The sequence below is a fragment of the Lissotriton helveticus genome, chromosome 3_1 (genome assembly GCF_964261635.1).
Source record: "Lissotriton helveticus chromosome 3_1, aLisHel1.1, whole genome shotgun sequence".
NCBI classification, from domain to species: domain Eukaryota; kingdom Metazoa; phylum Chordata; class Amphibia; order Caudata; family Salamandridae; genus Lissotriton; species Lissotriton helveticus.
Window position 1 is genome coordinate 2120118391 of NC_136061.1, and position 25250 is coordinate 2120143640.

A 25250-nucleotide genomic window follows, 5' to 3' on the forward strand; every position below is an offset into this window, starting at 1 on the left:
CTCCCAAACTACCTCTACCTAATTCAGCATAGGTGTCTTACGATAATTTTTGCTAATTCATGTTCCTGTTATAATGAAGTGAAGTCCCTCAGGCGTTGGCGATTGCCGTTGCTGTTGCCTCCCCTTTTATGTTTTCTAATATAATAGCTGACACCTGGGCAAAATTACCTAACAATTTCATCCCAATCTGTCTTATTTTACTTCTAATAAAAGGATACTCTGAGTACTGGTATAAATGGCAGCGAAAACTGCACCCCAAGAGGTACAATCCTCTATCTGGGCAGCTATTTTCATTGGCAAGCAGATTGTTAGCATTCTGTGTTTTTCTTGAAGGCTTGTGTGTGGAAATACTGCCTCTAACTGTGTTATTTTCGGCTATCCAGAATGGCATTTATTCATGTCTAGTGGCCATTTTACTCATAACGCCATGTATCATTTGTGGTGTTATTTTAGTTGTAGATCCCTGAATTTGTCCTGCTGATGTAGCCCTTGCTAGCTTAAGTGTGTGTTCTCATCCCAAACTGTATCAGGTTTCTGTAAAGTTTTATTATTTCTTAATGAAGTGGACATAAGTCAGCTACTGGCATTGTGTCAATGTCTGGATGTGGTGTGTATGCTGCTACAACTGGCCAAGTTGCGCCATCTCTTCCTAGCGGACGGAGTCTCACTTTTTCTTTTGTGTGTGGGAGGGTGCCTTTAAACCAGTTTATGGTAGGTAGCAGAACTTCAATGTCCTCATATGAACAGTATTCATTTGGTGTTTCATCTTTAATATAAGAATGAAATGTTTGTGTTTACGCATCTGCTTGTGGGAATTTAACCCATGAATAGAATACCTCTGTTCTGTATGATTCATGTGCCTCAATCACGAATGTGACTGTTCCATCCCTAGCTGTGACTCCATAGTCTGCTAGTTTTAAAGTAAGGGCAGTTCTGACATCTTCTGAAATGTTTATTTCATCTTCTTGTTCCTCCCTTGCTGCAGCTGCACGTTGTCCTGGCGCAGTGGCTCCTTCTTCAGCCATTATTTTAAAAAAGAAAAAAGTTTAAAGGAAACTGAGATAAGATTTTATGCACAATAGGAATTATTAGTCCTTCAAGCTTGATAAACCAAAAGCCAAAACATAGGATATGGCTACTCAGCTGTGGCTGATAGTTCCCTTTCCACTCCAGGCGTCTCTAGAAAAATGTGAATAGGGGTCTCTGAGAATAGCACGACTGAACTACTCAGATTTGACCGTTAAAAAAAGTACCAACCCAACATTGGCAGCGCCATGTTGTTTAGTATCCTTATATAGGATCTGTGCGTTTAGACAACATAGACTGTGGATTGGTGTCCATACTGATTCCAGACACCCCCATCGAGTATGTTCACCTATATACCAGCTAGCTCACATTGCCACTGTAAACTCCTATTACCAAGGAGAGAATAGTACTTGCCAATTATCAAACATGACAACTCTGTCCCATCCCAAAACGGGAGGTATTTAAGGATACTGCCCACACTGGCTCAATGTTCCACAAAGCCGCACCTTGATATTGGAAGTACGGCACAGCCAATTTGCAGCAGTGAAACACTGCTTAATTAAGAAGGATCTCAAAACCAACAGTTTTCATTTTTCTTTTTTCTTTTTCAATTTCTTTTAGCAGTGTGTGACTGTAGGTACCCCTTCCCTCCCGTTTTGAAGGATCATGGGGCATTATCTGGGCGATATAAGAGTACTTGAACAGCCTAAACTTTGGAGGCTTCTTTACCTGTCACAAAACTGTTTTTTGAAGGAGAGATATATTTAACAGATACTCTGTTATGGATACGCACACCATGCGGTCCTTAGATATAGAGTGTGTGTTTTATGTTTTGTGTGTGTATGTTTTTGTATTGTCCCATCTTGCCCGCATAACACAGCACTGATTACCCATTATAACGGATAAAGATAAGAAAAATATATCAAAGAAATATATATTTTTTCTTTACAGGTCAACACCAACATATGGTGCAGTTTAGATGTGTTATGCTATTGTAACTCAGTTTTTATTATTCTTCCAGAACCCATTCAGCAATATACCTACCAGGGTATAGTATACTGTGCATGTTAAATATATGTGCACCACTTAGTTAGGATTATATGTAAATACACAGTTGTATTGATTTGAGTGTAGAAGGGATCTCTTCTAGGTCCTGATGACAAGCCAGGGGAGGGCTTCGAAACATGTCGACACAGGAGACACTGCTCAATAAAGCATAGTATCTCCATCTCATTCCCCACTTTTAACGATACCAGCTCAAAGGAACATTAACATTTATTTTTCCACGGAGCCAGGTATTTTTTAATTATTCACCATTCACTCACTTCTGATCCTTCCACTCACACTCCTACAGCACACATAGGACTGTTTTTCATAACCGGTGCTCTCGCGTAGGCATAAGTCGCAGCACGCCCCGTCCGCAGTGGGACGGGAAGACCCCGATGATGAAGCATGCCTCCAAGTGTCCTTTTTGGTGGGTGAGGTGTATTTAAACATAGCTGTGTGCTTTCCACCATTGTAGGAGACTCGTGTAGTCTGTAGGAACACTTCTATACTTTCCCATAAGGGTGGATCCCATTGTTTTTTTGACAGATTTCAGCGGAGACTGCAAAAGATCTAGGTTGGTGGTTACTGGACCGCCACTGGGTCTGCGTTAAGCCCCCTTCTCTTCCCCACCTGGAGCTCACAGTGGTAACTGATGCATCGCTTCTGGGTTGGGTGGCCATCTGGGAGAGGTGGAGATCAGAGTTCTCTGGTCTGTTGCAGAGTCTTGGCTTCATGTCAACCTTCTGGAGCCATCCGCGAGGCGTTGACAGCCTTCCTTCCATCAGAAACGGAAGGCTTGTACAGGTGCTCGTGGAAAACACCAACACCATGTAGTATTGCAACAAGCATGGCGGACTGAAGTCACGTACCCTGTGACAGGAGGCCCTCCTCCTGTGGAAATAGCTAGACCCTCAATTAATTTTACTGGTGGTGAACCACCTTGCAGTATCATGGAATACGAAGGCAGACAGGCTTAGGTTGGTGCCTAGCGGACAACAAGTTTCAATTACACCCAGACGTGACAGAAGGTCTCTTTTGCAAATGGCGAACACACACTGTCAGCACTTGCACTTTGAAGTTTTCAAGGTATATTTTGCACAGAGATAGAGACTGCATTTGTATCTATTAAACAAATGAGGAATCTGCAGTTAAAAGTCTCTATTAGAAGAATAAGATACTTACCTTCGATAATACTCTTTCTCATAGACTCTACCTAGCCGCAGATTCTTCACCAACCCTTTTGGTCTCCCCGCTCTGTGGTTGGATTCTATTCATTAATAAGATCCCAAGTCCAGGAATGTGCACACTAGTCGTACCAATCTACTTTTGGGTCTCTGTGTCTACGACGGACACTCGCGAAAGCACCTGATGTCAGCGCTCAGGAGTGGTACTTATATAGACTCCACATATCAATTCCGGAGCAGAGTGGCGTCTGTGCAAAGCCACACAGCACCACCTACTGGCACGCAATGATACTACTGAAAAGTTTCCAGATCCAGTCTGATGCTTGGAGAAAATTCAAAAGGTGACACATATGTGGCTAGATAGCCTTTACCAGAAAGAGCAAACATAATAACTTGTTCTTCAGGCACACCTTCCTGATTAAGTGAAGATGTGCACGCTAAGAATGCAAGTGCATCCCTGGATTGAGGCACTGCCTTGGTTTTTAGAAAAAAATCCACACGTTTCTGATAAAGTTTGTTTTAAATTGGACTTATTATTTCATCAGGGTTCAATGAGTTGAAACAAATGATATTGATGGCATATCATGCATTTTTATTCCATAAATCAATAATTTTGATGATGTTCACATATAAACCTCCAATGCATTTCGGGCAATCCTCGCCCTTTGTCAAGGAGTACTGAAAATGAGGAAAGACATGGCATATTGTCAGTGGTCTGGGGACACATAGTCAAGCAAAGCACATAAAGGAAACGATAAAAAAAGTGCAAGAGGTGCTCGTGCTATAGAGAAAATGTCAAAACCCCGTAAAAAGCGCAAGATAACGCCATGTGGCAGTTCGTATCGTCTTAGGTGTGTGGTGTCTAAAAGATATGTGATCGGGACGTGTTGGATTTGAGAACAATAGTGAACGGGGCTTGGCCTGGGTGCTCAGGGATATCTAATAAAAAGGGAACGTGAAATTACGGTTCGCCGGTCTCGGAGGGAGACATAGCGATCTGGATAAAAGGAGTGAAAGGAATGAGTAATTGCCACAGGATCCGCCGTGGTGTATCCTGTGCTTCGGTGATCTGTGAAAACGGAGATTCTTACTTGAAAACGCCGGCGGGCGTGTGATGGTCACTCGCGGTTCGTCTCGAATGTGAAAACAGTAGGCATTTCTCACTCGAGGTAAAAGAAGGACTCGCAGGCTGTGCCCCGGGAGGTGATGAAAATAAAAAACAGACTGTGCTGATTATGAGTAGAAGCTAGGTGACTCGAAAAACAATAAAAAAGTCAAAAGTAGGTAAGTGAAGGGGAGTGAGGGGAATAAAAAGCAAATGATGATAAATAAAAAATAAAAGATGGAAAATGAAACGAAGGATGTAAAAACGAGGATATTGAAGACTGGCATAGTGTAAGCGGGACGCATCATAGGAGCGAGATACTGATCATTATTTACACAATGCAACCACATACTCAAAATGACTGTTAATCATGAATTACAGATAACAGCTGTACTCAATGCGATCATTGAGACCAAATGGTTTCAGCGTTTGAAGGAGGTAAATCCATTCTGTTTCGCGTTGCAACAGGTGTTTGCGATTGTCTCTCCCTTCACATTTTGTCACCATTTCCAAAACGGTGAATTTCAGTTGTGCAATGGAGTGTTGAGAGTCCATAAAGTGAGCGGCAACATTAGATTTCTCGTTTTTGGTGCGAATACTTGACTTATGTTCATTAATTCGCACTTTTATTTTTCTTTCTGTTTTGCCAACATACAGTTTCCCGCATGGGCACTTGATGACGTAGATAAGGTTGGTTGAGTCGCATGTGGCGTTCACTCTCAGTCTGATGGTGTGACCTTTCATTGGATGTGTAATGTTGTTTCCTTGGATGATGCAGTTACAGTTGCTGCAATTCATGCATGGAAGGGTTCCTTTAAAGTCTTTGTTAATGACGGTTTTCTTGCTTAGTATTTCTCTCATATTGTTGCTGCGTGTGTATGCAAATATAGGCTGATTTTGAAAAATGTCATTAAAATCAGGTTCCATCTGTAGGATTGGCCAGTGTTTGAGGATTACTTTTTTGTATTTGGAACTGGCAGTAGAGAATTTCGAAACAAGCACAATGCGAGATTTGGTGAATGAGTTTTTTCTGATAGTATTTCAGTTCTGTTAATGGTTTCCATGCGTTTGATGGAGTCTGCAAGAATTGTCTGTGGGTACCCTCTTTCTTTGAATCGGTCACACATTTCAGAGGTTCGTATCTTGAGAGTTTCTTGGTCTGACACTATCCGTTTTATCCGTAGCATTTGTGAAAATGGCAGATGTTTTTTTAGAGATCCCTGATGGAAGCTCTTATAATGAAGTAGGTTATTACGATCCGTGGGTTTGCGGTGTATGTCCGTGATGAATCCTTTGTTGGTAACGGTGATGTTTACATCCAAGAATGGCAGTGAACATTCACTGATTTGCCAGGTGAGTTTAATGCGCTCATCTTTGGTGTTTAGTTCATTCAAGGCGTCGATTAAAGAGTTTCTTGTGTCTTTCCAAATTATAAAAAGATCGTCAATGTATCTCACGTATAATTTGATCCTGTCGTTGATGTTACTGTTGCCGTAGATAAATACCTCTTCAAAGTTCTGCATATAAATGTTGGCGTACGTGGGAGCCGCTCCGTTTCCCATTGACATTCCGGAAAGTTTGAGATACTAGTTGTCATTGTGTGTAATGTAGCTGTGATAGAGGGTGTAGAGCATGAGTTCCATAAGAAATTCCTGCATGGATTTGTCAATTTCACTGTTCAAGATTGCTTTTTCTAAAGCTTCAATGCCCCCTTGGTGAGGGATGGACGTGTAAAGAGAGCTAACATCAGCTGTGCAAAGTATGAGAGGTTCAGCTTCGTCAATTTGCGTGATTAACAGTCATTTTGAGTATGTGGTTGCATTGTGTAAATAATGATCAGTATCTCGCTCCTATGATGCGTCCCGCTTACACTATGCCAGTCTTCAATATCCTCGTTTTTACATCCTTCGTTTCATTTTCCATCTTTTATTTTTTATTTATCATCATTTGCTTTTTATTCCCCTCACTCCCCTTCACTTACCTACTTTTGACTTTTTTATTGTTTTTCGAGTCACCTAGCTTCTACTCATAACAATCAGCACAGTCTGTTTTTTATTTTCATCACCTCCCGGGGCACAGCCCGCGAGTCCTTCTTTTACCTCGAGTGAGAAACGCCTACTGTTTTCACATTCGAGACGAACCGCGAGTGACCATCACACGCCCGCCGGCGTTTTCAAGTAAGAATCTCCGTTTTCACAGATCACCGAAGCACAGGATACGCCACGGCGGATCCTGTGGCAATTACTCATTCCTTTCACTCCTTTTTTCCAGATCGCTATGTCTCCCTCCGAGACCGGCGAACCGTAAGTTCACGTTCCCTTTTTATTAGATATCCCTGAGCACCCAAGCCAAGCCCCGTTCACTATTGTTCTCAAATCCAACACGTCCCGATCACATATCTTTTAGACACCACACACCTAAGACGATACGAACTGCCACATGGTGTTATCTTGCGCTTTTTACGGGGTTTTGACATTTTCTCTATAGCACGAGCACCTGTTGCACTTTTTTTATCGTTTCCTTTACGTGCTTTGCTTGACTATGTGTCCCCAGCCCACTGACAATATGCCATGTCTTTCCTCATTTTCAGTACTCCTTGACAAAGGGCAAGGATTGCCCGAAATGCATTGGAGGTTTATATGTGAACATCATCAAAGTTATTGATTTATGGAATGAAAATGCATGATATGCCATCAATATCATTTGTTTCAACTCATTGAACTCTGATGAAATAATAAGTCCAATTTAAAACAAACTTTATCAGAAACGTGTGGATTTTTTTCTAAAAACCAAGGCAGTGCCTCAATCCAGGGATGCACTTGCATTCTTAGCGTGCACATCTTCACTTTATAACTTATGCGCCTGATGGACGGTGGCGCAACCTGTGAGAGCACCCAACCTACACAAAACGCTTCGATTTAACTCTTCTGAACACACACAGCAGTGCACCCTCTACTCACTTTTCTGGACACCTTCCTGATTGCCACTTTTAATACCTCCAAAAGTATTTGATAACACCCACTGGTTCCTCATTGTCCCTTGAATAGTCAATTATTGCATCTTGGACCATTGCTTTAAACAGGAGGAGCATGAATGAAAAGAGTTGAAGCCTCCATGTTGGTATGTGTACCAGAGTTGTACCTCAGTTAAAAGTGTATAGCAAGAGCAAGTGACCAGTTACAGTCGTGCACAAATATTATATGGTCGTGGATTGTCGATTCATGCGTATTGAGGTGACTATGAATCACCTGAAAGAGAGGGTGTCCCTCCTGGGGTTATGGAGATTCCAACCCTCTGTTTGCCATAAAAGCTAGCACAGTACAGCTGACCATATCAACACAATCTTTACTTAAGGAAATGAGAATATTATCAATAATGCTGAAAATACAAAGGGAGGAGGTGTAAACATGCTTTCAAAACAGTTTAAAACTTTCTAAGGATTTCATAATGATTTGTTTTTTCTTTTTGCGGATTGCGTTTCTTACACGTTTATTGTCATTCATTAAATTGAATTGTTGCCATCTGCAGTGCTTCAGTTCAACAAATTAATCAGTTGTACATTAAACCTGTATTTGAAGGCATTCACATAACTAACATTAATTCAGCATCACTCCGATTTTCAGGGATCCAGCACCGACAGAAGTCCTCTTTCTCTCCCTCCTTTGGAGCCTCCGCCGCCTTACCCTTTGTACCAAGAGCAGTCCCACCAGCCGCCGCAGCAAAAAGAAGAGCCTCAGGAGTCCTATGGGTATCATCACCAGCCATTGTCTCCAGTGGCATGTCCAAACCTTGATCTGAACTTGGCCTCTGTAAGTATATTAGAATCAAAGATCCTCACGAAACATCTGCTACCACTGATGATTAAATACATTGACTGGATTCTTGTTTTCTTAAGGCATCATTGGCAAGCTTCTTTGGGGATACTCTTTTCGATCAGCAGTCACCACGGCATGGGAAATATATGTACCAACAGGTAGGAATACCTTTTAGCAATCTACTTCTGTAATATCATTGAAAAATATATTTTTTTAAATCACCATTTTCAAATATTGGATTCTATTGCCGGTGGGGAGGGGTTATTGTATTTCCAGTGGTACTAAACCAGTGCTTCCTAAACATTTTAGAACCACAACATTTTGACCCAACGCTTGTGACCCATCTATTTTTAATGGACATGAGGCAGGCAATTTCTGAATGTAACTAAAGCTTTGTGTGGCAGTGGATGATCATTTATTAACAGCACAGTTTGCATTGAAATGGTCATTACATTTGCACACGCATTATGTTTTGCAGATAAAACTAAATTGTCACACAATTGATGTGTGTCCCTATGGTTTTAGTGACTGTTTATCATTTGTGCATCAGCAAGTAAAGTGTCTTGATTTGTTTTGGTCCTATTAGAATCTTTGCATCCATCACACTTTAGAGTTACAAAAAAATCATGCTTCATTTATTTTTTTACTCTGCTGAATGTGTGAAGTTCATTCACAAATAGTTATATTTCGTTTCACTTTATTTTTCTTTCTCTGAATGCAAAGAGAGAGGAGTTTTTAAATACCACACGCCCATGTTAAAACAAGCATGTGCAATGCAATAGGTCTCACATTTTCTTTTAGTGTTAGAGTTATTGGCGCTGTAATGGAAATGTGTTTTACTAATGTGAGAATAAGTGCAACTGCAAAAGGGATCGAAAGGGAGAGAGAGAAGGTATACAGAGATAGTTAGATATTTGTGTATATTAGTGAGAGGTGTAGTGAACAAAGAGAGGATGAGATAGAGAGTGAAAGAGAGAGAAAGGTAGAGTTACATACTGGCAGCAGAGAACGCTTGTAAAAAGCATTGTGAGCGTGAGGCTGCTCCCGTAGCTACTGATTATATTCTGGCATCACCTTGTGTTGTCACACTTTACAAATATAGTATTGCGATGTTTGGCTACAGCAACACTGTGGATGCGCAGATACGGTATCCCAAATCACCTTGCGCAAAAAAGGAAAAAGAGTACTCATGAATGTTTCTACTTGGCATCACGAGTTAGAACACATGTAACAGGGGCAATCCACATGGGAGGACACAACAGAAGATTGGGAGGTACTAAGAAGTGACTAGTAAGCCTATTAACAAATCAGAAGCTACTGTTTACAAAGGATAGTAAGAGGAGCCAACTGAAAAGATGGGCAGGAAATGGTTGGAGCGTAAAGTTCCTACCTGAGTACAGCATGAAACAAAAGAGGCAGCATAAGCGCTGCCTAGGCGAGGTGTAGGAAATCATTGTTTGTAACACTAGATACATAAAAGTTTGATGATCTCACCTAAGCCTCTTTTAGTGTCTGGAAAAACATGAGGGAGCAGTCCAAATTAAAATTCAAGGGAGTGTATAGTGTGGTTCTTCCCATAGTGCAAAACAGTGCAAATGCATTAAAATAGGATTGGCTACCAGTGTTGTATGGTAACTCAGCACTTTAATATCTCATATCTCTACAGTATTGTCATTACAGTTGTCACATTATTATAAAGTGCAAATCACAGTCACCAATACAACACAAAATGGCACAGTAAACAAAGAGAATGGCAGTCTCAGTTGAGGAGCGAATAGCGATGAAAGCAGATGAAAAAAGATGTGGTTTTCCCTCGCCGTGCATTGTCGAACAGAAACATTGTTCTATATATAGAGTCAAGGTTTCTTCAATGTTCCTTCGAAGAAAACACACGAACACTTGGATCTCCCAAAAGCCTTTTAATAAGACAGATTAAAGGCAATCACTCCACGCGTTTCGGGTCTGTGACCCATGCTCACAAGTAAATTTCAACATACTAAGTGCAACTTAAATAGTCATGTGACAGTTGTGCAAATCATAAAACAGAAAAATAGACTATAACTGTGATTCTCAAATTAAATAACAAATGTGAATAATTCTTTTTCCTTCTTATACACATATTTTCTAGCGGTTTATTAAATATTAAACCATATTCTTTTCAGTGACAAACATCGATATTAATGTCTTTTTAAAGCTGTAGGGTTTAGGGGATTTCAACACAAAATCGAAAACAGGGGTAATTGAAAACAGGGGTAATTCCACTTGAATTACTTTAGTCTGTGTGCGTCCCTTCTGGGACGAAAATTGCCTCTTAGTCCTTTATTAATCAGGACAGACTCAGGTGACTATAAGGTGTCTAGCCCAAGTGGATTCCCCCAACTCTACATCACCGCATTGATTACAATGCCCTATTGTATCCCCCTTATCACAATTTCTTTATCGCTCATTCTGAACGACCAACTTAGAGAAAGTTATCATTGTTTGTAACACTAGATACATAAAAGTTTGATGATCTCACCTAAGCCTCTTTTAGTGTCTGGAAAAACATGGGGGAGAAGTCCAAATTAAAATTCAAGGGAAGTGTAAAGTGTGGTTCTTCTCAGTCACCAATACAACACAAAATGGCACAGTAAAGAAAGAGAATGGCATCTCAGTTGAGGAGCGAATAGCGATGAAAGCAGATGAAAAAAGATTTGGTTTTCCCTCGCAGGAACATTGATATATATATATATATATATATATATATATATATATATATATATATATATATATATATTACCTACTGGCGGTCGCCAGTAGGTATATATAGTTAGGATTTTTTCTCTATGGGTTTTTTGAAAATTCTATGTCTAATAACTTTGGCGTTTGTGGACGGAATCGGCTGAAATTTTCAGGAAAATGGCACATTTTGTTTCTGAGCAGCCCTTGAAAATTTGGGGGGGGTTCGTCCAGTGGGGGCCGAGAAAAAAGGGGGGTCCCAAAACGTGTTTTTAACATTGAGTTTTCCATAGGGCGGTTGGCCTCACTTTTAGCCCGAACGGCTGAATGGATTTGCACGAAACTTGGCAAAATTGTAGGGACTGGTAGCCCGATGTGCCTTTTGTAGGTCTCAATATATGTGCTCCAGTGGATTTTGAGAAATTAACGTTTAAAAAAAGATATATATCTGTAACAGCGGACCGGTTAGCGCTCTGGTTCGCGGACTTTTCGCGCAACGGAGCTTTGTGAAGCGAAGCTGATTGGTTCTCCGGCGTCTGTCAACATTCCAAACAGTCCGTAGCGGCCGCCATCTTGTCTCTCGGTAGGATCGAGAGACAAGAGGAGGTCAAAACAAAGGGGGAAATAACTATAAGGGGGCATAGTAGATCCTCGCTGACCCCCTAGGTTTGATGTGGAGGTTTTAAAAGGGCCCCGCGGGGCAAAAAAAAAACAAAATAATAATAATCGAACGGCTGAATGGATTTGCACGAAACTTGGCAAAATATTAGGGACTGGTAGCCCGATGTGCCTTTGCTAGGTCTCAATATATGTGCTCCAGTGGATTTTGAGAAATTAACGTTGAAAAAAAGATATATATCTGTAACAGCGCTCCGCTTCGCGTACTTTTCGCGTTACGGAGCTTTGCGAAGCTGATTGGTTCTCCGGCGTCTGTCAACATTCCAAACAGTCCGTAGCGGCCGCCATCTTGTCCCTCGGTAGGATTGAGAGACAAGAGGAGGCCAAAGCGAAGGGGGAAATGACCATAAGGGGGCATAGTAGATCCTTCCTGACCTCTTAGGTTTGATGTACCATTTTGCCAAGTTTGGTGTAATTCCGTTCAGCCATTCAGGCTGTAGACGTATGTAAATGTCCTATGGAAAATTGCATGGGGAAAACACATTTGAAAGTGTTGAAATTTAGAACCAATTAAAATGTTACTTTGGTTTTGTATTTGTGTGTGATGAAAGTTAATTGGTTATGTATATATGTCAAATGAGAGGAAACCACAGCCATTTTGTGATACTACTGTCTGAGGTACATTTGTGAGGAATTTTTGGTGGTGAATTTCTGGTGTTTGATTTACACAGTACTAACACTTCTGCTACTTTTAAAAAGGTGAGTTGTTAATTTGTAAGGGGAACTATGTTGTACACTTGAAGATAATTTGAAAAATGTTTTCTGTTATTTATTTGCAGTCCTTCTGTTATACTAAATACTTGATGAAGTTAGTTTTATATTATGTATTACTAAAAACGATAAATGAAAGTGATTATTTTTTTCTGCAATTTACAGCAAGCAATTTCAAAATAAAATGGCTCACAATGAAGAGACCGTGGCAATTTCTTTTGAATTGTCCACTACATTGATTGAAATTGAGAGCACCAATAATGAAATATTGTCACAAGGAGGACATGACTTGTATGATTCCATTAGATTGATTGAAATGGACAGCACCAAGAATGAAATATTGTCACAAGGAGATGACTTGAATGATTCCACTACATTGATTGAAATTGAGAGCACCAATAATGAAATATTGTCACAAGGAGGAGATGGCTTGTATGATTCCATTAGATTGATTGAAATGGACAGCACCAATAATGAAATATTGTCACAAGGAGGAGATGACTTGAATGATTCCACTACATTGATTGAAACTGAGAGCACCAATAATGAAATATTGTCACGAGGAGATGACTTGAATGATTCCACTACATTGATTGAAATGGACAGCACCAATAATGAAATATTGTCAGAAGGAGGAGATGACTTGAATGATTTTTTTGATCAATCTCTTGATGGCGAATTTATCGAGTGTTTGGAGACCATAGAGTTACAAGAATCATCATTGCAGACTTTTAATGAGGAGATTCCAGATGAGATGATTGAAGAGGAAATTACTGATGAGGACATGTTACTAGTTGTTTCAAATTTAGAAAATTCTGAAGAATAAATTTATATTTAGAAATCAAAAATTGTTTGAGACATTATTTATTTTTATTTTTAATTTATGAGGTTGTAGCGAAGTGATTGTAGTATAAAATGAGACTTATAGTATAGAGTGCAACATTTTTATGTTACATGGTAAGTTTACTCATATTTACTTCCCTTCTGCCACTATATTATCTCCAATGTGTATTTGACATCTCTTCTTCATCTCCGGCCTCCTTTCTCTCACTGTGTGTCTCCGATGCATCTTATCGCTGCTATTTTGTGTAATTACAGAAGAGAGTAAAATAAAATAGTTCGGAACGTGAAAAGGGGGCAAAGTAGAGTACTCCTCACCCCCTAGGCCTTTTTAGGCGGTCCCAAAAGGATCAGTTTCTGCTTTCCTGAGAGATTATGGTATGAGTTCCATATACCACAATAACTTGCATTACAACATGCAAGATATCTATCTCCTATTACCAACTTTTGGAGATATTCGCGCTAAGCGCGAATATCTCCAAAAAGTAACACCTGCCCTGAGCAGTTCTTAGCCATGTTATCCAATGGGAGGTGGATAACATGGCTAAGAGTATTAGCTCGGTAATGCATGAATATCGCTGAGTTTTTAGCGATATTCATGCATTGCGGCCGTTTATTATCGCATTTGCGATAAACCTTGATAATAGTAAGGTTTATCTTCGATAATTTCTGACGATGCTTAGTGGTAAAAAATTGGTTGGTAAGCATCGTTAGCGATAAATATCGCTTAACTTTGGTAATATGCCCCAACGTCTGTTAACGTTCGATTCGAAGGAAATGAGGAAGTGTTGAAAAACATTGTCTGCGCCATCTTGCCTTTTTTGAAATGCCACACTTTTGTCGTGCACGGCAGCCATTTTAGATGTCTTGACCAGACCCACTCTCTGCACGCTGTCGATTCGTAGCATGGCTCCTCACCCTCGTAAGCATCTCCCCCAGGCACTGGTCACCACCGCTCTCTGTCTTATGCATGGGCAATAAACCTTCCCCCATCTGCGCTGCTCTTCCCTGAGAATCACACTCTGTGCCCGCCCGACACCTCCCTTTCGCCCTATTCACTACCGCACCCTCTGACACTCCTCTTCCTCTGTGTCCGAATGTCCAGGCCGGTCCTAGGCTATCAGCTAGCCCTGCAGATGTAGTTTATGGCCCCAGCTGTAAAGAATCACCCCTCTTCAAAGGAGTTATAGTAGATCAAGGCCCACACCCGATGTGATCCGTCACAGCACACGCGTTCCTACTATCTGAAAACCATCCTGTATTGTGATTGGGGAGGGGACCGAGCCTGAAGCGGAAGATTCCAGGAATGACTCTTTGTACATCAAAGTTTTTACAATTATGTGTCACATTAAAAATATATAGCACTCCAACAAAGTAGTAGGAATATAAAACTTTAATAACATATAAATATATACAACAAAACAAAAACAGTAAAAACATTTAAACAACGAAGAGACCGTGGCAATTTCTTTTTAATTATCCAATAGATTTATTGAAATTGACAGCACCAATAATGAAATATTCTTGTCAGTAGCGGTCTGTTGTGCGAATAGTTCCAAGGCAGCAGAACGCGCTGAAATCTAGATGGCACGAAAGTGATGTCTAGTAAGTTGCCGCCCAGCAAAAAACGGCGTGGGGCGCCGCGGGGGTGAGTGAGTCCAGTAGGCACCACAGCTATTCTTACCGGCATTGCAGAATTACTGCTGGGGACAATGCCTGTGCTGTAGCAGGGTCACAGCAGAAACAAAAAGGATTCTGTTGAAGATGTTGTTGGTTTCAATTTGAAAACAGTTCTGGTGTCAACAGCTATGCTAATGTAGTGGTTAATGTTTTGTTTTCTCTAGAAAATGTAAAAGAGGGGGAGGCAGTCCAAAGTTCCGTTAAAAGGGCAAAGGAAAGGATCGGTGGTTTGAACTATCAGTCAAAAAGGGGAGGGGGTGCAATAATTTTTCCTACCGGGTCACACTGTGCTTTCACCGGAAGTGAGGTCTGCAGGATTGTAGTAATTCAAAGTGAGGCTGGCGCCAGCATGGGAGCGCCGACGTCCCGCGGATACAGTTTAGTCACTCCACGGGCGATCATGGCAGTCATTCCCCATCGGGGGTCGGAGACTCCCGCGGCTCCTCTAGAATCTTCAAGGTCGTGGAGGACTACGGTGGTGGAGTCAACCAGTGACCGGGCCATTTCTTTATGTTGGGCCCGCTCTTGCCAGGTCGACAGCCATTTTGAGAGTTCGGCAGCTACCGGCGATCGCGGGGTCACATGAGCGGACGGGCTCCACCCTGCCGGGCGAGACGTTGCAGCATGGCCACAGTGGAAGAACCGTTATCTAGGTCGTTCCGAAACTGTGCAGCACTGTAGTTGTTAGGATGCCACCGCCTGGAGCGCTGAGGGTGCAGCTGGGAAGCCTCCACCTGGGGAGGCGGGAGAGGCCTGTTCGCACCGTCTCTCCCTCCCAGTGCACCCCACGGCGTCTCGCTTGAGATTTGTTATGGCCGGACCAGGCGATGAGGACGAGGGGGGGGTCGGAGGCATGTGCAAGACATCCCCCTCCAGTGTTGTCGCAGCCATTATAAAAGAAAGAAGTGTCCCGTCCGTCTTCGGGCCGGGCTTCCGGTGGATGTCGGCCGGACGCCCCTGGCTCTGGCCCCATGAACGGGTTTCTTGGTTTATCGGCTGCAGCCGGATCCCGTCGGCCTCGGCCCCCCGACCGTTGGTGGTCGGACCGGAAGAGCATGTGGCGGGACTACCTGCAACTCTCAAGGGCCACCGCGGCCGGACTGGGAGAGAGAGGGGAGGGTCGAGGAGACATTCCCCCCCCCTGCAACTGTTCAGCGTTGTAAAGGCAATCCCCTGGCCGGGTCCCGCTGGTCTCGGCCTCTCCTCCGGCTACACCCTACGTTAGGATCTCCTGGCCGAGGCGTGGCAGCAGGACCTGCCTTATATGGGCTGCTCCCGGCTGGGCGTAGCCGGAACCCTGCCCCACCTTGGAAGTTTCCAGAGTGGGGGTGGATGTTCTACTGACTTGCATTTTCCCTAGTCTATCGATTTTTTTGGCGTGGCAGGCGGTGGGACAGCGAGGGGTGATTTGGTTTCTCTTACTGTTTTTCTGGTCTCTCACCACTGGCATATTTTAACGTTTTCTTGTTTCTAGGACATTAATAGGTTTTATCATTACGTTATGTTATCGTTTCTTTGTTCGTTGTTTAATAAAAGTTCATGTTCATCAGTGGCCTACTGATTTTCGTTTTCCTATTTTTTTCTTTCCAGGTTGTTTCATGGTAAAGTTTCTGTTAACAGGATACAGTGATCACTTCGTTATTATTGCATATGTCCTTTTCACTAGGGGTGCTCTCTGGTCGGGCCAGATGACGTATCTCTAGTAAATGGTCCGGGTGAAAAAGGTGCATCAATCAGTGGGGAGTAGATAGGCATGACAGATTACAACGGGGGAGAACGGTCCGCATTACGTACCCTTTCACTACTTGCAAAGATTTTCCTACGTTTATTTGCAAACAGGGAATACCTCCAAAAAGAACTAATTCCCAAACAGTCAATGTTCGGACAATCAATCAATCAATGAGGAATGAAATAGGTACGACGTGTTAAAGGCTTGCGTTACCTACCCTTCACTATCTGCAAAGGGAGATAGAATATTCCTATTCTTCCTCGTTTGCAGGTAGAGAAGATCGTTAAGAGAATTAACTTCGAACAATTCAATGCTCGATTGAAACAATCAACAAGGGGTACTGTGAACACAAATGAACGCCGCTTATATACATACGCATTGCTATTTTCAACAGGTTGTTCCTAATGTTTCTATTTTAGCGAGGTCAAAAGAGATCCCATTAGTGGCCTACTGATTTTGCTCGATTCCTTTTGTTTTTTTACACGATTTTTCGCTATCTGCAAAGACTAAACAGAGTATTGCGACTCTGTGCTTGTTTGTAAATAGAGAATGAACCAAAGAGAACAATCAATCAAATGGAGAGAGAAGCAGGCACGACGGATTACAAAGGGGGAAAGGGCTGCGTTAACTACCCTTCACTATCTGCAAAGAGAGAGTACTCCTAATAGAAATGAGGGGTGGGGGGCAGCAATCAAAGCAGATCAGTGTGCATAAACACGAAAAAAAAAATTCTTACCACGTACTTGACATTCGACAGCTTATGATATTTGCTATTAAAAAACCATTGAAATTCACTGAAAAAACCATAGGTTATAGACCATATATAGTTAGGAATTAGCATTTACAAAACCTTGAAAATTCACTGAAAAAACCATAGGTTATAGACCATATATAGTTAGGAATTAGCATTTAAAAAACCTTATTTTACTCACACAAAACCATTGAAATTCCATATATAGTTAGTTGCACTAACTATATATTGCGCACCCGCAATCCACTGCTGATGATGTCACATATTACATCATTCATGACATGGTCAGTGACATCACTGATGACATCACTGATGACATCACTGATGACATCACTGATGACATCTCATTTGACATCAATGACCACATCACTGATGATATCATTCATGTGACAATACAATGCATCTCCTCACATTTTAATATAACCTCTGTTTCACCCAGTGTTAAAAACAGAGTATAATTTTTGAAACCATTGACACACCAATACTAGTTACTACATACGTACTCACTGATTCCTACGTCTACACACACATTCACTCATTCACCCATACAATCATTCATACATACAATCACTCATGTTTACAACACAATCATATGCACTCATACACCTATACAGACACTCACACTCTGCCACTCATCCATGGAGTTACTCACACACCTAGTCAGTCCTGTAAAGAATCAATCACACTTCCATTTTCTACTCTATACAGTTAAACATAGAGCACCTTACGTTTTCAACCATATACTAACACATACTTACTCTCTTATACAATCATTGATACAAGTACACATTGATCTGTACAGAGTCACACACCTCCCATCCAGCCACACACACACTCAGTCTCCCATGCAAATACTTGGGCAATCAATCAATAACCCATATAGTTACTCATATAGCTACTGATCAACACATGCAGCAGTTTACAGAACAACAGACATAATGATGCACAAATTAAGACAGTTTAGTCACTAACCCATGCACTCAGTGAGACACATTTAATCACTCACTCATACATTCAGTCATGCACCTACTAAATCCTTCGTCCAGACACTTATACATCCACTCATTCTTCAATATGTAAGACATATTTTAACTTTACAGAAACATAGTCACTGGATGTTGTCATCAGTGATGTCACTGACCATGTCATGAATGATGTAATATGTGACATCATCAGCAGTGGATTGCGGGTGCGCAATATATAGTTAGTGCAACTAACTATATATGGAATTTCAATGGTTTTGTGTGAGTAAAATAAGGTTTTTTAAATGCTAATTCCTAACTATATATGGTCTATAACCTATGGTTTTTTCAGTGAATATATATATATATATATACACTTTTTATAACATTTTTAAACCTGTCACAAGTAGGTAGTTATAGGTATGGCAGTTTCCATAGGGAATTCTTTTATTGGTTTTTTTAATAACTTTGGAGCCACTTGACAAATCTTAATTGGTTCAGCTGCTGTGTTAAAAGTTTTAGTTTTGGGAGGTCCATCAAGTGAGGGCCAAGTAAAAAGAGGGGAGGGTGGGGGCAAAACACGTTTTTCCATGTTATGTCTATGGGTGTTTTTAATTTTTTGAACAACACTACAGCCTGAACCGCTTAACGGAATTGCTTCAAATTTGGCAGAAAGCTAGATGTTGGTCGAAAAAGCATGCTTTTTGTGATTTGGTATACATCTGTTCAGTAGTTTGAGATATTTGAGTTTGAAATATATAGATATCTGGGGATGGGTGTCCTTGCAGTGGACTCGTAGATCCTACAAAAATTTGATTGCCAGTCAATGCTTCAACCAGGAAGTGTATGCAACCATCTTGGGACTCAGCTTGAAGCCGAGTCCCACAAAAAAAGTAAAACAAATAAAGAAAAGGGGGCAGGTTAGGAATTTTCTGGCCCCCATTGGTATGTTGGGGGGTGGGAGGGAGCCCCACAGGGAGCCTTCGGGGGTAAAAGAATTTATTTTAATTTTCCGCAATATTTGAGGGTGGAACCATGTATCCACAGCAGCCCCAGGTGCCGCCACCTCCCTGGGGCTTCAAATTTGAATATTGCGGGGGGCTGCGCGGACCGCCACCTCCTGTGACTTTAGCTAAAATAAATGCGGGAGACCAAACAGCACGCGCAGCCCCAGGAACCACCCCTTCCCCTGGGCAAATTTGAAGAAAACTATCCAAAACAAAGGAAGGGTGGTCACATGGAACCATTTCAGGAGCCAATAATGGCCCTGGGGACTGCCACCCACCATGTTCAGCTCCTGCAGCGTCCCAGGGTACCCACCCCGGGACATTGCAGCTTGCTATGGCTTGCTGCGGTCAAGCCATAACAAACTCTGCTCCGCTTCATACAAGTGAGAGCTTGTAAAATACTCTAGCTCGCACAAAGCAAAACAGAATTGCTTTTGGATAGAGGGAGCTGCATGTTTAGGAGATCCCTCTGTCCAAAAGCAATGCCAGTTCCCACAGGATGTGGGGAGCCAGCAGGGATCGTGGGATCCTTCAGGCTCCCCTCCAGGTCCACAAATGCGAGAAACTGGTTTCCCTCGTTAGGACTACAGCACCCAGTATTGTGGCCAGACCCAAGGGAGTACGGTCCCCCCTGGGCCAATATTGGCCTGGTAAAGGGGGGGGGAGGGAAGCTCCCAGCCCCCTCCCAAGTAAAAAAAAAAAATCTTTATTAGATTAAGGGCTGGCCCCAGATGATGGGTCCCCAAGGGCAACTGCCCCCTTCACCTATAATTTTAAAAAAAAAAGAATAAAAGCTACCCGTCCGACGCCAGAGGCCACGGCCTGCAATTGCGCCTCCTGAAACACTGCCCGTAGGGAGATGGAATACCCCTGGCTTCTGAAGGCCACAGGTCTATAGTGGTCTTCTTCCCCCAAGCTGTAGTGTGCCGAGAGGTGGGTTTGCAGAGTGGTGGAGAAAGGGGATTTGGCCACCACAACCACTAAGCAATACAGCTTGTGGTAAATAAAAATATTACCCTGGCATAATTTCTAGGCATTAACAATTAGCATGTATCAAATGAGAGGCAGAGAGTCCGTGGTGTCCAAGTTAAAAGGGCTTTATTCCAATAACTCGAGTTAAGGGAGAATCTGTTCCATCACCACTGAGGTTCAGGAAGGGTCTTCTAACATTTAATAACAATGAACAACATATATACATTTTGTCTTGTACATAGGGCGTAGGAAGGAACGCAGAGCAGAGAAAGAAACAGATAAGAGCATGTGGGCGTACATGTGGGTGTACACTTTATGAGTCATAGGTAGGTGATAGGTAGGTGTCATAGGTGGGTGGTACACAGAGGAGGAGTTTGCATGACCAGCTGGAACTTTGCCCTACTTGTGTGCAACTTGGTCATGACGTGCAATTGACGTGTAACTGGGAGGAAGCTGACTTTCAGTCTAGTAGAGAGATCTTTAGTGTCAAGGCGACCAGTACATCTGGTACTAACTGATATCTTAAGTCAGGGGATGTATTATCTGAAGCAAAAGTTGCTCGTCACTAGGAATCAGAAAAAGCATATATTTCTTCGTTCATTGCGTGGGGGCTGTGAGCAAGCACTGTGATTTCATTTAAACGGAGACAGGAAAGCTAGGCCCTATCTTTACAGACGGGTTCTGTTTACTTTTTTCACCGGGCATGCAGATAACTGTTAAGCAAAATATACTGTCTTGGCAACTCTTGCTGGGTTTCTTTCGGCTGAGCTAGAAGCATGCGAGGTCAGAGATACGTAACTGCAGCCTTCAGTGTGTCAGGAGTCATGAAAAACCCTTATTTCAGAAAGTGGCTCAGGCTGAGCCACAAAAAGGTTTCATCGTGATTTATTTAAAAGTGCACAATGTAAATACATGGGCCACAAATGCTAACTTAACTTTGTTACATGGGAGACTTAATTTCTGGAATCCTAAAGCAGGACGTGATTGCAGAGGCCTTTTTGTTCAGGCCACTTAAGGGAAAATAAGCATGGGTGACATGCACATATATGTAACACACATGTAACATAGGGTACACATAGGGGGCATCTTGGTCAGGCAATATTTCATTTTCCTCATTCCCTCCTTGTCCCCTACTTAACCCTTCAGGATACATCTATATTCATGAGACCGTATAGTTGATCATACAGCATCATTTGTTCGTCCTTAACCCTTTGTATACTTGGATGTGGAACACATGCAGTTGCACACAGGCCGCAAATGGCCGGGCCACACTGCAGACAGAGACAGCAACCAAATATCATGAGTAGGATCATTCCTAGGAAGGACAACACTTTCCATCCCCATGCAGATATCACACCCCAGAGCCAACTGGACCAAGTCCATGTGCCTGGGTCTTGATGTATGACATGAGCAATCTTGTGGAGCCTTGTTATCGCTGCATACACAGATGGCGCGTTATTTGGGATGAAAACGCAACAACTAGATCGGATCACGCTACAAGCTCCGCCCCTATCCGCCAAGATGACGTCTAGAACGAGACGATTTTGAAGAACGACAAGTCTAATGGCAGACTGCTCCTGGGTCAAGTTCGCCAGGGCAGATGCAGTCACATTCACTACTGCTTCAAGAGTCCTTGTTAACTTGCGTATCAGTTTACTGTTTTGGACGGGACCTATGAAAAAAAAGAATCCTTTGTTGAAATCTGTATATTGCTCCCAAGCTGTTTCAGTCTGATCAATCCCTGAGGCATCTGTCTCTCTCTTTACTCTAACATGTTCTAGTCGTGAATCTCTATGATAATGGGATGGGGCCAAGAATACAGGTGGCAATAAGAATGCTATATAACAAGTCCCACCCCAGTCTAAGGGCAGATGTACCTAGGCTGTCTGACCGCAAATGAAATAGGTATGGCGTGATGTTTTGAAAGAAGAGAGTCCTTTATCATTAAACTCTACTACAACTGTACACTCGCTGTGTCCCATATGTACTGAGCCTTTCTTATTAACACATAAATCACCTTTTGCTGGTAGAACTGAAATAAAAGGTGGACCTGTATTTTGCTTGGGCTGAACATTTAACATTATAAAATTAACTGATGCGTTTCCCTGCTCGTACTCTTCATTCTCTAGATCGGTTCCCTTCCTTTGAGGAAATCCGTCTTTGTCTGGAAAACATGCTTCATTCATTACTTTATTCAGGTTTCCATATATCCAGCCACCTGGATAAGCTATGTACTTTCTATCTATTGAGGTCATTAAGGCAAACCATGCTCCACATGAACCATTGTGTGAGAACGGCAGAGGATTGAAGGGCAGAACTCCCTTCGCCTTTTGATAAGGTGGCAGTTGGCCACATACCCAGCAATTAGTCGCATTGCTGGTCTGATGAGAATGGTGTAACATTTGAATAAAAGTATTGTTACGCAATGCAAGTCGATATGACAATTCATGAGGTGGCAGGTCACTGAATGTATGCTCTATGGTGCTGTTACTGGAAGAGTGTATATGTGAGGAAATAGGAAAGAAAACATGTAGTAATAAACTGACACAGATTATAACAATGCACAGAATAAAAAGAATGATCAAAGTAACTATACATCTACTGCGTAATAACTTGCAGTACTTTTCTCTCATTTTGCTCTTCTTACTATTCTCGTATGTGATCTTATACATGTCAGAAATCTAGTCTAACCGATTCACCACCGAGTGGACTTAGACAATTAAACTACGTCTGACTTACTAGATCTTAACTTAGATTTATACTCCTGCTGTGGAGTCTTTTCTAGCAAAGGCGGCGCAAGCGGCGCAAAGTCTGTATTTATTTTTTAATGTTTTAGTATCTGTATCAGATTGTCCAAAGTGTCTTTTATAGTGTTGAGCGTGAAGTTTCCCTTGCGTCCTTCGACTTTCAGCGCGGTCCTCGTGGTCAGTAGCACCAACTTCGGCGTCTTCCAACGTGGCTCAAGGGGGCTTGATCGATCAAAGTTCCGGAAACAAACGAAGTCCCCAGGGACTATGGCGTGTTCCTTGACCTGGGTGTTGTCAGGGAAGGTGGCAGCAACCTGTGAACGACAAGAAAGTAGTGCAGACATCAAGGAAGCCAGGTAATCTGTCAGCATGTTACTGTCAACATCAGTAATTCTTTTTTTGGCATAGGCGTACCCCACATATTTGGCGGTCTACCGAAGACTACTTCATACGGAGATAGGCCTGTTCTGGAATGAGCTACCATTCGCATGTAAAAGAGGGCAACCGGCATGGCCACCATCCAATCCACGCCTTTATCTGCACATATCTTTGCAAGCTTTGTCTTAATTGTCTAATTATGTCTTTCTACAAGGCCTGTTGCTTCAGGGTGTCTTACACAATGGAATTTCCAAGTATATCCTAACAGAAGAGACACTTGTTTCATTAATTCAGAGGAGAATGGCTGACCGTTATCGGAGTATACGACCCGAGGCAATCCATACCTGGGGAAGTACTCGCGCACTAATTGCCTGGCTGTTGTCACAGCAGTATAATCTGGAACTGGATATGCTTCTGTCCATCTAGATAGTGCACACACAACTACCAAGACATACTTGTAACCTCTACATCTGTTCATTTGGATATAATCCATCTGGAGGACCTCAAAAGGGTGGTCAGGAGGATGAAATCCGCCTTGCTCCACCGGAATTCCTTTACCTGGATTGAACTGGCAACAGATCATACATGTTCGTACTTTCTGCTTCGCTGCTGTACGCATGTGCTTGTTAAACCAGATATTCTGCAAGCTGTCTATCATTGCTTTTTCTCCCAAGTGTGCTGGACTATGTGCTGTGTTTATGATTACTTGTACCATAGAATCTGAAAGAAACCATGTACCTTTTCCCTTAGTCAGCCAACCTTGGTCAGTCTGGACCCCTCCTTGTTCAGTCCATTTCTTTATCTCATCTGCAGTGGCATGTGTCTGTATGTCGAGTACATCTTGAGTGGGATCCCTGACGGTCATACATGTTGTCAGTAATGGTACCTCTGTACTTGTCGTGTCTGTTGGTGTCTGGGCTGTAAGTTTAGCTGTTCGGTCTGCCAGGTCATTACCCTGGGAAATGGTGTCTGTAACTTTGGTGTGAGCTTTGCATTTCAGGATAGCTATGGCTGTAGGTAAATGTATTGCTTCTAACAAGGCTTGAATAAGCGGGCCGTGCTGGATCTTGGTCCCATGGGAGGTCAAGAAACCTCTTTCCCTCCAAAGTACCCCGAAATCATGAACTATGCCAAAGGCATATTGTGAGTCAGTATAAATGTTTACTTTCAAGTGCTTAGCTCTTATGCAGGCTTGTGTCAGAGCGATGAGCTCTGCTGCTTGTGCTGATAGTGTGTCTATTTTCTGTGTCTCTATGACTTTAGTAGCAGTGGTCACAGCATAAGCTGCTACTAACTCTCCTGCACTCGTTCTCATGCATGATCCATCTACATAGAGCGTTAAGTCAGGGTCTGGAAGTGCAATATCTGTCAGGTCTTGTCTTGGTTTTGTCACTATATTCATTACTTCCACACAGTCATGTGGTGGTGCATTTACTGTACTTGAGGGCAAAAGTGTTGCAGGATTTAGAATATTACAACGTCTGATCTCTATGTGTGGTTGAAATAATGTCAGTTCATATCCCGTCAGTCTTGCTACAGTCAAATGTTGTGTCTGTGTACTATTTAAGAGAACTTCCACTGCATGTGGCACACTAAAACATGTGGTCGCTAAAACTGGCGCTTGACATAATGCTCTTATTAATTCCTCAAATGCCAAGGTATGTTCTTGTGTCCTAGGGAGGACAGTCGAAGTGGCTGCCTCCTGTGTTGTCAATTGTATGAGTGGTTTGGCTAGATAGGCATACTGGGGAATCCATTGCCTATAGTATGAAGTGAGGCCAATGAAGGCCCGTACTTCCTTTTGTGTCTTGGGCTGTGAAAGGTTAGAAATTAACTGAATGAAAGGTTTGTGTTAGCTGTATACCCTCCTTGGAAAGTAAGTGTCCAAGGTACACCACTT

The 25250-nt window shown here is 42.3% G+C and overlaps 1 protein-coding gene across 5 annotated transcripts in view; it reads left to right on the forward strand.

The window, feature by feature from the left end:
* Nucleotides 1–25250, forward strand: part of CRTC3 (CREB regulated transcription coactivator 3) — a 1392170-nt gene that overhangs the window by 1221939 nt on the left and 144981 nt on the right. For all 5 annotated transcript variants that reach the window (XR_013608913.1, XM_078683321.1, XM_078683323.1 and 2 more), the window contains 2 exons: nt 7986–8171; nt 8258–8335. Coding sequence is in view for 4 of the 5 variants with exons in the window: in XM_078683321.1 (XP_078539447.1) it covers nt 7986–8171; nt 8258–8335 (264 nt within the window). In the remaining variant the exon portion in view is untranslated. The remainder of the gene's footprint in view (nt 1–7985; nt 8172–8257; nt 8336–25250) is intronic.